Source organism: Alosa alosa, chromosome 14 (assembly GCF_017589495.1).
Source record: "Alosa alosa isolate M-15738 ecotype Scorff River chromosome 14, AALO_Geno_1.1, whole genome shotgun sequence".
NCBI classification, from domain to species: Eukaryota; Metazoa; Chordata; class Actinopteri; order Clupeiformes; family Clupeidae; genus Alosa; species Alosa alosa.
In genome coordinates this window covers 28,386,756-28,400,510 of record NC_063202.1, presented here as the reverse complement: position 1 = coordinate 28,400,510, position 13,755 = coordinate 28,386,756, and the positions used below count along the sequence as shown (strand labels likewise).

At 44.5% G+C, this 13,755-nt stretch overlaps 1 protein-coding gene across 1 annotated transcript in view; it reads right to left on the bottom strand.

Moving 5' to 3' along the window:
* Positions 1–1,377: 1,377 nt before the first annotated feature.
* Positions 1,378–13,755, bottom strand: part of fbn1 (fibrillin 1) — a 59,682-nt gene continuing 47,304 nt past the window's right edge. The window contains exons 50-66 of the mRNA XM_048263387.1: positions 13,434–13,559; positions 11,631–11,783; positions 11,413–11,475; positions 11,178–11,303; positions 10,866–10,985; positions 10,404–10,526; positions 9,537–9,668; positions 8,803–8,928; positions 8,172–8,378; positions 7,819–7,944; positions 7,566–7,688; positions 5,929–6,045; positions 5,121–5,249; positions 4,786–4,905; positions 3,865–4,096; positions 3,432–3,609; positions 1,378–2,727 (exon numbers count right to left, since the gene is read on the bottom strand). Of these exons, the coding sequence (XP_048119344.1) occupies positions 2,344–2,727; positions 3,432–3,609; positions 3,865–4,096; positions 4,786–4,905; positions 5,121–5,249; positions 5,929–6,045; positions 7,566–7,688; positions 7,819–7,944; positions 8,172–8,378; positions 8,803–8,928; positions 9,537–9,668; positions 10,404–10,526; positions 10,866–10,985; positions 11,178–11,303; positions 11,413–11,475; positions 11,631–11,783; positions 13,434–13,559 (2,585 nt within the window). The 3' untranslated portion in view covers positions 1,378–2,343. The remainder of the gene's footprint in view (positions 2,728–3,431; positions 3,610–3,864; positions 4,097–4,785; positions 4,906–5,120; positions 5,250–5,928; positions 6,046–7,565; positions 7,689–7,818; positions 7,945–8,171; positions 8,379–8,802; positions 8,929–9,536; positions 9,669–10,403; positions 10,527–10,865; positions 10,986–11,177; positions 11,304–11,412; positions 11,476–11,630; positions 11,784–13,433; positions 13,560–13,755) is intronic.

The window sequence follows — 13,755 nt, the reverse complement described above, 5'->3', positions numbered from 1 at the left end:
GCTGCAAACGCTAAACTTCGTGAAGATACTGTCTGTATAAATCGTCTTGTAAGTAAACTACCAGTGCGTTTTCAAAGTTCTCAATGTATCGTTTTAAATGTCAGGGCCCTCAGAAGTCTACCAATGAAGTGTGGAGATACATTGAGCCTTGTAAATGGGTGTAAAACAGTGATTTATTTGCATGGCTAGCCCGATGCCGAAGCACCACTATTGAAAAAGCTGTTGGTAGCATCGGCATCGACACTTTAGGTTAATATCACACCGGAATTCTCCTTTAATGCACATTATAACATTATTCCATATCCACTGACATTGATTAGTTTTTAGTTAATGACAGACCTTAAGTCTATGGCTATGAATATTTGGTCTGAAATATGATCTAGTTTAAGTTTTGGTGCACATAATCTGGTGCAGAGGTACAACTGTAGAAATATGCCGCTTTTGCAACACTGAGAGATCCAGTGACAAAGTAAGTGTAGACGGAGCAAGGTGCGTGAATTGGTTAAAACCCCACGACTGGCCACTGGAATTTGTGAACAGAGCAAGGGCCCGAATATAGTCCTGCGTCTGTGTTCAGCGTGTGACGAGAATTGCGTCACCAATGCGGGGTGCGCCTGCCTCCCAACATATGGAGCCGACCGTCAACAGGGGGATTCGACTTCATGCAGCCACCTGCAGCCGTCTTAAGCTGACTGCATAACGTGATTATTTCTGAGATTCTGATACATTTTTAACCATGACATATGCACAATTCCGGTTTGAAAACATCAGAATCTCAGAAATAATCACCGTATGCAGTCAGCCTAAGATGGCTGCATTAAGTCGAATCCCCCTATTGACATGCGCAAAGGAGTTAACACTTGCTTAATGTAAGAGTCTGACCAGTAGGGATTGATGATTGGCTTACACACAAGTAGACCCTATGTAAGGTGAACCATCGGCAAATGAGTGCATGCCATAATACTTCCTTATTAAACATTCCTGGTCATTCCCTAGAAGGCGTTTTACAAAAAAGTCCTGAAACCCAGTAATTTTAGTGGAGCTTGGCTGATGCTTGCACAAGACCACTAACCAAATGTGTAGCTGATCAGCTGATCCACTCCATTCCATAGTCTTTGCCAAAGTATGTCACACTAATTCACTGGCTGATTAGCCCCTGATCTGCGGGAAAAAAGACTAAAAAAAGTATTGCCACAAATATTGTGGATTTGTGCCCCATTCTCACTGTGTTAATTCTGGAAGCCTTAGCCTCATATTTATTTATTTACTGAGGGTCTTGCATACTTTCAAGATCTTCTTGTTCTTCGTGTAGCAGATGTTCTGGAAGGTTCCCTGAATATGCAGTAGTTGAATAAGGAAAGCCACTCCCGAACCCCATAAAACCAAAATATTTTTTATTGTGAATTTACACCTATACCCCTCACTGATGTGAACACAGGAAACAAAAACTGGTACTTAAGTTGGTGTTGATGTCGTCATCATGGGGGATGACAGCACTGATTGTACTTGCGCAAGAGTGAGTGGCCAGGAGGACCTCAGTGCATCATTTTGGTTGAAGTCACAGATATTTATCATTGGAACGATGTACACAGTTTTAAAACAAAACAAAACAAAAAAACAAAGAAATAAAAACAAAGTAGTTGGTCATTATAAGCACCATAACGAAGCCCTCTTCAATTAAGGGCTCCATCTAGTTTACAAATGCTTCCAAGATTAAAAAGTGGCATGATTACAGTATAAACACACTTAATTTACACATAGCATAGGCATATACTGAGAACAGAGAGGCTATTGAACTAACTGCTGTTGGTTGCAAAAGAGATGGGAAATTGGCCTGCTATAGGCCAGACTGCGTACGGCCACCGTGCCTGTGGAGTATTACAGTGCATTTATAAATCTATGTTGTCATGTTACTAGCACCAGTAAATATGATTAGCGATGATGTAGTCAGTAGAGAAGATGGGGGAAAGCATAATTATAAAGCGGAGTCCATCAAACTTTAAAAAATAAGAACACTTCTGACTGCCGAGTGGTGAACAAATCGCAGCATCAGTGCCTTCCTGCAGTCTTCCTTGTCCCACTAAGTGTTGCCAGATTCAACATATCATAGTACAAAATCTTATTTGAAGACATTCGCTTTTTTTTTTTCATACAATGCATATCAAAGTGGTTTTTGTCAGCAGAATCCATGTCTAGTGCATTTAAGAGGCACCGTGGTGGTAATTCTTACTGGAATGCTAAGAAATTGTATCTATGATATATGGAATCGTCTTTGGGAATTGATACTGTAGTAGTCCCACCCGCTCATTTCTTTGGTGGCAAGCCCTTCTGCTGTTGTCCAGGTTAATGGAATACAATCTGCACTTTCATTTTCAGTGTCTCCCCCAGCTGTCCCGTGAGGTAGTCTTTGTCATGCCTGTCCTCCAACTGAGCCAGTTCTTTCTTCTTATACAGGGGCACACTGCTGACTTGTAAAAAGTAGGCTCCAGGGACAAGAGCTTTCTTCTTGGCTAAGTGGAGATAGCTTATGCCCTCCTTCTGGTTGATTTTGAAGAGGCCCTCGTCATTACCAAAGTCGATGGTGTAGCGGACGTGGTTGTTGAGGGTGGAGAGTGCTGGGATGAACTCCAGGATGTGGTCCTTGCTTTTCACATCACTGATGTTCAGGTTGAACAGGAGGGTGTCTTCAACGTCCACACTGGCCAGGCTGATTGTCTCCTGCTCATTCTGCAAGTAATTCAGACAAAATGTTTTCAAAATGCTGACAAAACTCAACTGTCGCAATCCTAAAATGATGTTCTAAGAATTCTACATATTGCAACTTGGAACATAAGAATATGAGATTATAATATTTCAGGAGCAAGTTGCTTGTATTTACTCTAACAGAGAGTCCCATGTTTACTTCTTTCTATTACTCAACCATGGGTACAAATATTTTATCTAACTGAAATGACTTTATAATAACAACCTGTCAAAATCTGCAAACTGTGTTTTTTAAACATATGGCGTAATTGTGGATACATCGTTGCTAAGGGTGTTTAAGACTTACCACTATTTATTCAGACTCTGTCTTGTTACATTTGCTTGGTCAACTTTTTTGTAAGTCATTCAGTGAAATGTAGGTTATATTTCTAAGTAGTGGTGCTGAGGGTTTTTCTGACCACAAGTGGTTAGAATATACCTAAACAAGGCACAAATGTCTGCCTTAAAATTCTTTCTGTCAAGATCTGCGGAATATCCAAAACAGAACTGGTCTATCATCAAGATAGTATTGCATCAAGGTTGGGTAATGCACTGGGAAAAGGTGTCTAAATACACTCACAGAAATGGACTGAATCGTTCTAAAATTCAGAACCTCAATCACAAATTAAATACTGGGGCCAAGTTCACACAGCACCCACAGATACTCCCTAAGATAAATGCACTATTACCATTTCATCCAGAGTTCCATTGGTGCTTCGGCGTTTCCTGCCCTTCTTGGGGTATCCGTTGATCTTGCACTCATAGCAGGCTTCTGGGGAGAGGGAGTTGTCATCTCCCTCTCCACCTCCACCTCCACCGCTGGCTAATGGAACCCCAGTGCTAAAGCCAACGCCAGAGACACAGTGCCTGAAACAGAAACACAGGTGAACCGTTCAACCAGAGAGAAGGTAAGAGCACCATGTCAGAAATCATTCAGATGTTCTGGGCAACAGTTGGATGACTATACTACTTCCCATAATGTTAAGAGTTATTTCATAAACAAATTAGAAACCTGTCTACATGAGCAAACCCAAATGTAGTCCTGCAAACTTTCTGCAAACTTTCTTAAACTGTTTATAGTTTGAGTCCAGAGTTCCACATGAATGGCATGTCTGGGCTCACCCTTGTCCTGCTCTGAAGTAGCCCGTCGGGCATCCGCACAGGTAGCCTCCGTCGGTGTTGGAGCAGCCGTAGTTGCAGGGGTTCTGCGAGGACGAGCACTCGTTGACGTCCTGGCAGCCACCACTGTGCTGCTCGAAGTTGAAGCCGTTCGGGCAGATGCAGCGGAAGCTGCCCAGGGTGTTGTGGCAGGAAGCGCTGCCGCAGATCTGGCTGTTCTGGCACTCGTTCTCATCTGGAATGCCAAGGCAGATGGGCACGGGTGTCATAATCCACAGAGCAACTGTCCACACGCATTCCTTCACATCACTGCTTATTATTAGGGCTGTCAAACTGTAGCTTACACCTAGAAATTAAGCAGTGTGTGCCCACACAATTATATAATGCTGTTTTTCTCCCCTGCTAATAAGCAGCTCTTTTATGGTTTCGGGTTTCACGAAAGAGGCTCGAGAGTGAACCGCCATGCATGTGTCCGCATGAGCATGGAGCGTGGCGCTCGTTTGACCCAAATCTGTTGAGTCTTATCCTTGCCCAAATGTTACTTTGCATAAATATTTATTTTCCAACTGTAAGCTCAGACAGTGTGTTTTTGTGTTTGAAGGAAACCAAGGGAGGTTCAACTGTGAGGTCACTGCTCTAAAAAGATTAGACATCCTTTTAACTCTGCATAATCTGGAGAGGAAAGGTTGAGCTTCCAGGAAAGGGAAATCTTGCACATAGGAGAAAGGCTGTGACAAGGAAAGATTGAGTGTGTGTGAGTGTGTCTGTGTGTGTGTGTGTGTGTGTGGGTGTCTGTGTGTGTGTGTGTGTGTGTGTGTGTGTGTGTGTGTGTGGTGTCTGTGTGTGTGTGTGTGTGTGTGTGTGTGTGTGTGTGTGTGCCCCAGACAGACACACCAGTCCAGACAGCTTCTGTGAGTTACTCACCCACACACTGGTTCCACTGGTAATGCTGCAGATAACCTTGAGGACAGCTGCAACGGTACGCACCCACCATGTTCTGACAACCATGCTGGCATCGGTGATTTCCATCACACTCATCCATGTCTGTCAGCACACACACACATTGTCCATGTATATCAAATTAATTAAGTAATTAATCAATAGTCAATAAGTACAAGTTAATATCGATGGTCACAATTAGTTTCTATTATCTATTCTATTATTTCGATAGTCACTAGATTGTTTCTGTTTATAGTACAAGTTTCATTATTATTAAAAGTACAATTCCACAGCAGATAATACATGTTGTAGTGACTGACCTTCACAGCTCTGACCGTTCTGGTCCAAAGAGAAGCCACGCTGGCACTCGCAGTTGAAGCTGCCTGGGCTGTTCTGACAGACACCGTTGGTTCCACAGAGACCAGGATCAGTGGCACACTCATTATTGTCTGTGTGAAACGAGGAATTTTTACTTTACACTCAATTCAAAATGTAAACAACAACATAGGTGGTAGGGTGTTACGTTTGTTGACATATCAAACAAATGTATCATGTGTATATCAGGGTAGCGAACAGTCCAAGTATCTATAACCTAATTTAGTAAAAGACAAGTTAACACTATCAACACACAATTTAGTTGAATCTAATAACGTTCCCATAATTTCATCACATAAGTGATACCTGCCGTTACAGTACCTGATTTATTGGACTGCACAAAATACTACCCTGACACTTGAAACCTAGGCAACAATATATGATATTACTTGGTGCAGTCCTTTGTCCCTGCAATGACCTGCGACTATTAAAAGTGCTTGAGTGGGCACTGCAAACTTCGTCGTATCCATGGTGATAGAGGTGCTGGAAATTCCAAAACAAGCAACTATTACGTTGCCATCACTACAAATCAGTTAGGTTTATTGGACTTGTTGAGACATTACTCTGAATCCATTAATTCCAGGATAAAGCCGTAAAAGAGGCAATAAAAGGGATGTGAGATAAGAAGTAAAACTTGTATGTTTTTGTGTGTGTGTGTGTGTGTGTGTGTGTGTGTGAGAGAGAGAGTGTGTGTGGGAGAGAGAGAGAGAGAGAGAGTATGTGAGTGAGTGAAACAGAGAGAGAGATTTTTACCAATGCAGGCAGTGTGGTGCTGCGTGAATCCAGGAGGGCATTTGCAGGTGAAGCCTCCGATGGTGTTGACACACAGGAACTGGCAGTTGTGCTGCTTGGTTGAGCACTCATCCAGGTCTGCGATAGGAGGTAAATTAGTGAGCAGTACAACCAGCACGCAGTGCAAAATATATAGCTTTTTAAAGATATGGAATTACTCAAAAATAAATGAAAGAGAAAAGAAAGATTTCCCAATCAGTTTTTGCCAGATCTTTGTCCAATCCAGCACAATGTCTGAACAAGCTTAAGTGCACCTTGACCGTCTAGTTCAGATATTATGTTCTGTCCTTGCAGGAACAGCTCTAGATTAACAATTGGATGCTTTAAGAAAGACTTTGTCTTCGGATGAAGCGAAAAAAGAGAGGGTGACAGATAAGAGGAAGCAGGGAGCATTCATTCACTGATGAAATTCCCCCCAGAAAGAGAGGGAGACAGAGACAGAGGAAGGGAGAGAGAGAGACAGGGGAAGAGAGAGAGAGAGAGAAACTGTCTGGGATTGGAGCTTCAGGAAAAGGGAGACTGTGGCTGCCAAGTAACACAAAGCTCTGGTCTGCTTTAGCTAACACACAGGCCCCTACTCTCCAGGCAGACTCACAACCCAAACACTTTGCTTAGTGTGTGTGTGTGTGTGTGTTTGTGAGATTGATGGGGAGGGGGTCATTGTTAATTGTACATTACCCCTTAAAACAGTGACCTGTGAATGAACTAGCCCCCGGAAACACGATGGGGTAGAAAAGCTCTCTAGCCTGCAACTGTATGTACAATGAGGAATGGCAATATAATGACTGCCGAGCCGTTCTGTGGTTTAAGGTTTGTTTACGAGTTAATGCTAACTGGGGAAAAAAAACATTTCTGGCAGGATGCAGGGATCACAGCCTCTATGTACTGAACTGATAGCTGGCCAACAGGGGAGGGGAAGATGGCGAGCGTTTCCCATGGGGTGTCATAACTCTCTGTCCTGGGCAGCTGGTCTGGGAACTGTAGCCATGTCTTGCTCACAATTAGTGGAGAGGTGTGATTTGGGAATACTGATTCTAGATCAGCTTGGAGAAACAGAGAGAGAGAGAGAGAGAGAAGAGAGTAACCAGAGATGAAGTGTAGCAGCAAGCAAGCCCTCCCTCCTTTCTCCCGAGCAGGAAATTGGGCAAAGGGCCCAGCGCTCTCTCCGCCAAATGGTGACCTTGAAAGCACGTCAAGAGGGAATGTGAAGTTTTGTCTAGAGAAGGACCCCTCACTGAACTCTAGTTAACTGGAAAGCCTGCAGAGTTCACAGACTCACAGTACTTAACTGAATGGGAACATAGCTAGATACAGTAGGGAAGTTCACACGCAGTGCCCTAAACTTTTAATTATGGTTGTAAAAACCTTGTATAATATGAGGCCTAAAGGTGTTTGTGAAAATAGAGGAGAAAATAGAGGAGAAATGAAGAGTAGCCCAGTTTAATATCACCTCTAAAACTAAGTTCATATGTGTAGCAGAAGATGGTCAAACTGTGATGAAAAGGCCCTTTTGAGTGGTCTAGAGTGACGTGCATCTCCTGGCTATCTGCATGTCTGCTCGGTGGGGATTGGGGAATGAGAAAGTGAGGCCCCGGTACCTTTGCAGCTCTTGCCGTCCTCCTGCAGGAGGTAACCCCTGGGGCACGAGCACAGGTAGCTCCCCTCTGTGTTCTTGCAGATGAAGTTGCAGGGCTTTGGAGCTTGGGAACACTCATCCACATCTAAGGTAGGGAATATACGTTTTCACAGTAGAGTGTTGTTGTGATTAGTCCATATAGGATATTGCAAAAAGGAATACTGAACACCTCTGGCATTATGCCTGGACAGGTGGATAGGTTTGCAGTCACTCACCGACACATAGAGTTCCAATGATATCAGGGGTGTAGCCTGTTTTACAGACGCAGGAGTAGGAGCCCAGGGAGTTGACACACTGGCCGTTCTTGCAGAGGTTCCCCATCACCTTACACTCATCAATATCTAAAACATAGAGCACGGATGTCTTTACAGTGATACCAACTAATACAGATGTCACAGGTTTACACATTTTATCATTTGAATTAAGATCATTCCTTCAGACTAAAGGTAAGGAAGTCACTGTGCTAACTGGTGTGCTAGCAATATTACAAGCCCAACACTTCACTCTGCTCCGCGTAGGTCTCCATCTCTGTGTGCGTCAGTGGTAACTTAACTTCTAAAAAGCCTACCTTTGCCATCTGTGGTGTACCCAGGGCCGAGTGGGCACATCTTCTTGTACTGCGTGGTGCCTGGCAGAGGGCACAGCTCACAGTTGGGCCCCCAGCCACGGCCGCCGTCGCAGCAGCACTCCGACTTGGTGACGCTGTTGCGACTGCTGGATGTCATCTGGCACAGAGTCTGGAGGACCTCCGTGAAGCAGAAGCCCTGCCTGTTGTCTGCAAACAAACAAAGACATGTTGTTGTTGTTGTAGTTTTCAACCGGGTGGCAATCTTCAAAAGGAATCTGGGAGATTTCCAAAAAGACACTCTTATGTGGGAATATTCGGCTAAAAATCGCTATATTTCAAAATGTTACAACAATACCAGCGGTTCCCAAATTTTTTTTCCCCCGTGTACCACCACCTACATCCTGACTCGGCTCGCGTACCCCCACCATCCGACACATAATGACGTAACACATTCTATTGACGCATTCCGGGCATCATTTTAAAACACTATTTTAAAACACTATAAAAACAGACTATAAATTATAAAACAAAAACAAGGAGAAAATAGCCTATGGTGTGTAAACTATATAAACAGACATGAAAAGAGATAAGAAAACCCTAAATGCCTCCAGGTGGATCATCACCTACTCACCGATGCACTCAGTCTGCGTGGGACTGGGGTTGAAGCCCTGGTCACATCTGCAGCGGTAACTGCCCACCGTGTTCTCACAGCGTCCATTCTGACAGATGCCTGGTTTAGCGCTGCACTCGTTCAGATCTGAACACAACACATCATATAAGGGTTTGTGTGATAGAACAGCTTAAAATGCAATTTACTTAATAATTAGTATTTTACCGGTAGATAAATGGGACTGGTGATTCATTTAATGACACTTGGCTTGGTTCATTAAACTTATGACAAGGCTATGTATCAATCACAATTTTGGCATAAACTGTAGTTTACATTAACTTTTGCCAGAAATAATAAACTGGTATAAAAAAATAAAAGCGGTTTCCAACTGGAGAAACGTAATAATTGATCTTAAAATGAGCTTTCATTTCTAACAATGTTTCCAATGCTTCTATTGGCTGTTATATGGCATCTCAGCGGTTCTTGTGTGCTTGATGACACTTGATAGCCTACACGGATATTTGCCTCCATCGCCAACATTTTGGATCATTCATACTCCTCAGTCTCCATGCCTATACCCTTTTATAAACAAGCCCAACCAAACCAAACTCACCAAGTGATTTACTATGCACCTCCTAGAGAGTGATAATGAACTCAGAGGAGTCATTAAGGCTATCAGCTGGTTTCCTTTCCCCAAGTGAGTACTATTTGCCGTTGTACACCATTTTGCACTTGACCCAGTGTTGTGACCGTACCCATGCAGCCCTCTCCATTGGGCTGTCGCATGAATCCTGGCGGGCAGATGCACATGAACGTGCCGATGAGGTTCTTGCATGTCATGCCACGTGACTCACAGTCGTCAATGCCATCCTCACACTCGTTCTGGTCTAAAAAAAAGAATGACAAAGAGAACATTACTTTCACACCACACAGCCTGTGTGTGCATGGGAGTCAAAATGACAAATAACCATATTGGAGGTCAGACAATGACCTCCGACCTTTGCTGTTGCTGTGTGAATCTGAAAGCATTATGTCACATGGGCAGTAAAGCTTGAGAGCAACGTAGTCCACTATTAAGCCAGCCAGGTTCGGTCTGCTGGCAAGTTTGAAAATGGAGCTAGGGTGCTGTTTATAAGTGAAATGTAAATAAGAGCCTATATAGCCCAAGAGACTGAGGGATTCAACCTGTTCAGAGTTTACAGTCTGAAAGGGTCTTGTCCACTGCACTTCAGCTTCTCATCCAGGAGTGTAAACGCACTTGTGTGTATTTTCCACCCTCATAAAGACTCCAGGAAAATGGTCTATCCATTACGTAACGCCAAAAATGTGGATTTACATTATGAATTCTTTATTGAAAGACAGCAGCTGAAGCTCATGCCACCCTGTCTGGGCTTCTTGTCAAATAACACCTCAGTGTCGTCTCAGGAATGCCATGGGAAGATACAGCCTCCTCTTTTAACAGCTCATCCAGTTCAAACTCGTACACTGCAGCTAAAATTACCTTCCGATTGTTGCCAGGGAGATGAACTACCTTTAAGCACCAACTGTATTTCACAAGGCTCTGTGTATCTAAACAATCCTCTCAGTTCTGTGAATGCTGTACTGTATGTCTGATGGAGCACCTTTGCACATCCTGCGATCCTCCCGGAGGACGTAGCCAGTGGGGCACTTGCACTCGTAGGAGCCGTGATTGTTGACACAGCGGAATGCACACAGCAGAGGGTTCAGAGCACATTCGTTCACATCTGGAGGGGCACAGAGGAGGCAGGGACACCACAGAGTTCTTACTTCACTGCCACGGCAGTGCATGCACAATTAGTACTTCCATATGTTTAACAAAATTATAATGACCACGACCAGCATGATGTTTTTTAAATTAAAAAGATTAATGTGCAGAGAGCTGTCCATATGGAAAGTGATCATTTTAATGGCTTCATCAGTGTGCGGCGATACATCACTGTACATCTTGGTACCATCACTAGCATTTTCCTTGGCATCACAGATATCTCACATCTGTGTAAACAGCTCTTGAGCAAGAGGAGAATTAGCTGAGTTGCTGAAGATGAAAGGAAGTCACACCATACCCTCGCACGACATCATTGGTCCTGGCTCGAAGCCCTCGTCACAAGTGCACTCAAAGGCCCCGATGACGTTGGTGCAGGTCCCGTTGCCACATGGGTTGCCAAGGTCACACTCGTTGATATCTGTGGGGGGTGAGAGGATGGAGACCAAATGTCATTTCTGTTCACCACACCTTTCCCTACTCACTTTTCACCTCCCTCATTGGACGCTCGTGTATTTGAGTGGTGTGACATCATGCATCATGCCAGATACAAGTTTTTTCGAAAATGTATAATTTATGATTCTGACTATGGCCAACCTTTCCAGAAACTCACCTTCACAGTTGATACCAGAGGTGTCCAGTCTAAAACCAAAGGGACACTCGCAGCGGTAAGACCCATCCGTGTTGATGCACTCTCCGTTATTGCAGGCATTCGGGTTGGTTGCGCACTCATCAATGTCTAACCCAAAGCATCAGACAGTAAACCAATGATCTGTCCTGACATGGCTATCATTGTGAAGGCATTTGACTGTTAAGATGCACAACCACAGAGCATAGAGCAAGCTTACCAAGAGCCTTGTCATCTGGCCCAAAGGTCTGGCCAACATGGTGACACAGAACTGTAAATGCCTCTGGAAAAAGAAATGGAAACATATAGCTTAGCAGCGGAAACCTTACTATGCATTACTTATGCGTTCAGGTCTTCTAGGTGTGAATGATATTAAAAAGCTTATGATTTCAAAAGTGTGAAATGTGTCTTGTAGGGCTTCGGGGGAACTGGACTGACCCTCGCCCACGCTGGGGCAGATCTCACAGGGGTCGCCCCAGCCCTGACCAGGCATGACACTGCAGCAGCATTGCCCCTTGGTGGTGTTATGGGCCTGAGGGGCCAAGCAGCGGCCATTCTCGAACTTGGTGTAGCAGTAGTGGATCCGCATATCTGAAGGACAGAGAGAGAGAGAGAGAGAGAGAGAGAAGAGAGAGAGAGAGAGAGAGAGAGAGAAGTTAACTTCATGCTCATCCATATTTCAGACTTTCAAATGAGTTTCTGAGGCACAGAGTGGGATTTAAGGTGGGATTAGAGTGGATTTAAGGTCGTCTTTTTCACAATCACAAGAGCAGGCGCTTTCCAGGATCCTGACCCTGGCCTTTGGCTCCAGGGCCCACTCTCCTCATCAGTGGTGCGAGACCGGGCCATCGGGACGTCCCCTGATCGGTCTAGAAGGTGCGGGCCTCTGGGCCCAGGGGCCTTAGCGCTCATCACATGGCCACTGTAGCGTAGACGCCCACGCCTGAGCCAGAGCCCATCCTTCACCCGCACTCACTGGAGCCCTGCGAGGGACCTGTTTTTCCTCCTCCTCAGCTGGTAATGAAAAGCAGGCGCTGGAGATGTGGCCTCTGGAGTGTTTGTACTGGCCTTCCCTCGCTCTACACAAATAATCCATCTGACCCCCGTAGATCATACGACACACACATACACACGCAGACACACACACAGACACACACACAGACACACACACACACACACACACACCTGGCTTAAAATACCGTGGAAGAATGTGGAGTGAGCGTCTCATTCCTTTTTCTCCCCCGAAAAGTGATTTATCAGCTTATTCTTTCCCTGTCTTTAGTCTTTAACCAAAGAAGCGAGGCCCAGTCTCCCTCCCATCAGCATCAGCATCCCACCCACCCAATGCATCGGCTCCGTCTGTGGTATGACAACAGTACACGCGAAAGCCACTGAATGTATTCAGAGGGCACCCAATTATCACATGGCAGCCAGGGCTGTGGTGAAATACTAAAGTGTTTAATTGAGGGGGAGCCTGGGGACCATCTATTATTCAATTGTGTGTTTTTTCCCTCAAATTCCCAAGACCTGCTTCTCGTAATTTGGTGGACCTCGCCCATTGCCCAGCCGCTGTCCCGTGTGTGGGAGAGGGAGGCAGAGGCCGTAAACCTTCCCTTTCAACTTATGTCATCACTCTCTTCAGTATAGGGGGAACTCCCAAACACATTCCTGCTCCGCGGATGACGACATGGAAAAACAGCAGCTCGACACGGGGAACCTGACATGTCTTTTGCCTCCCTGGGGAAGTGTTCCCGGTGTTAATTACTTGTGAATGAGGATGACTATATGACCTGGTAATTAAACAATACTGTACCTCAAGTGCTTAAAAGAAAAGCTAGGACAGAAGCTGGCCACATGTTAGTGCACTGTATTCCATCACTTGGTGATCTGAGCTGTGAAAATGCACCTCTGATTTATCTGCATTATGTAACGGATCACGGAAGACACAGCAATCAAGGTGGTCATGGAAGCCCCAACACAAAGTGGACATTGCATATATGACACTATGCTGAAGTCCAGAAGAAATTCCAGAAATAGCATGGTGTGTATGCTGTAATATAATGCTTCATACTCTTAGGCACATTACACTACAATATATTTTATTTCTGCAGTAAAGCTTTACAGATCTTTTTTTAATTCCACTAATGTAATTGTTAAACATCCCGGTTTCCTTCTCACTTAAAATGACTGCTCCTGGCTTGAGCGGGCTAATCTAAAAATGAGCATGCTGAAAAGGCTTACCCAGGCATCTCCGTCCAGAGGAGGTCAGTTGGTAGCCCTCTGGACAGTCGCATCTGAAGCCACCTGGTGTGTTAGTGCAGGTACCAGAGATGCAGATATCGGGGGTCTGTGTGCACTCATCAATATCTGCCACAAGAAACACACAAAACATATCTCATCTGTAAAGAGTAATTCCTTACATGCACTCACAATGTCTGACCACAGAATTAGTTTGTGGGAGTAGCAAACCAAATGGGAATGTTATGAGTCAATGGATTGTATTGTGATGATAAACATCACGAAAACATAGAAAAACAGAAAATGACAGAATACCATAAATGTG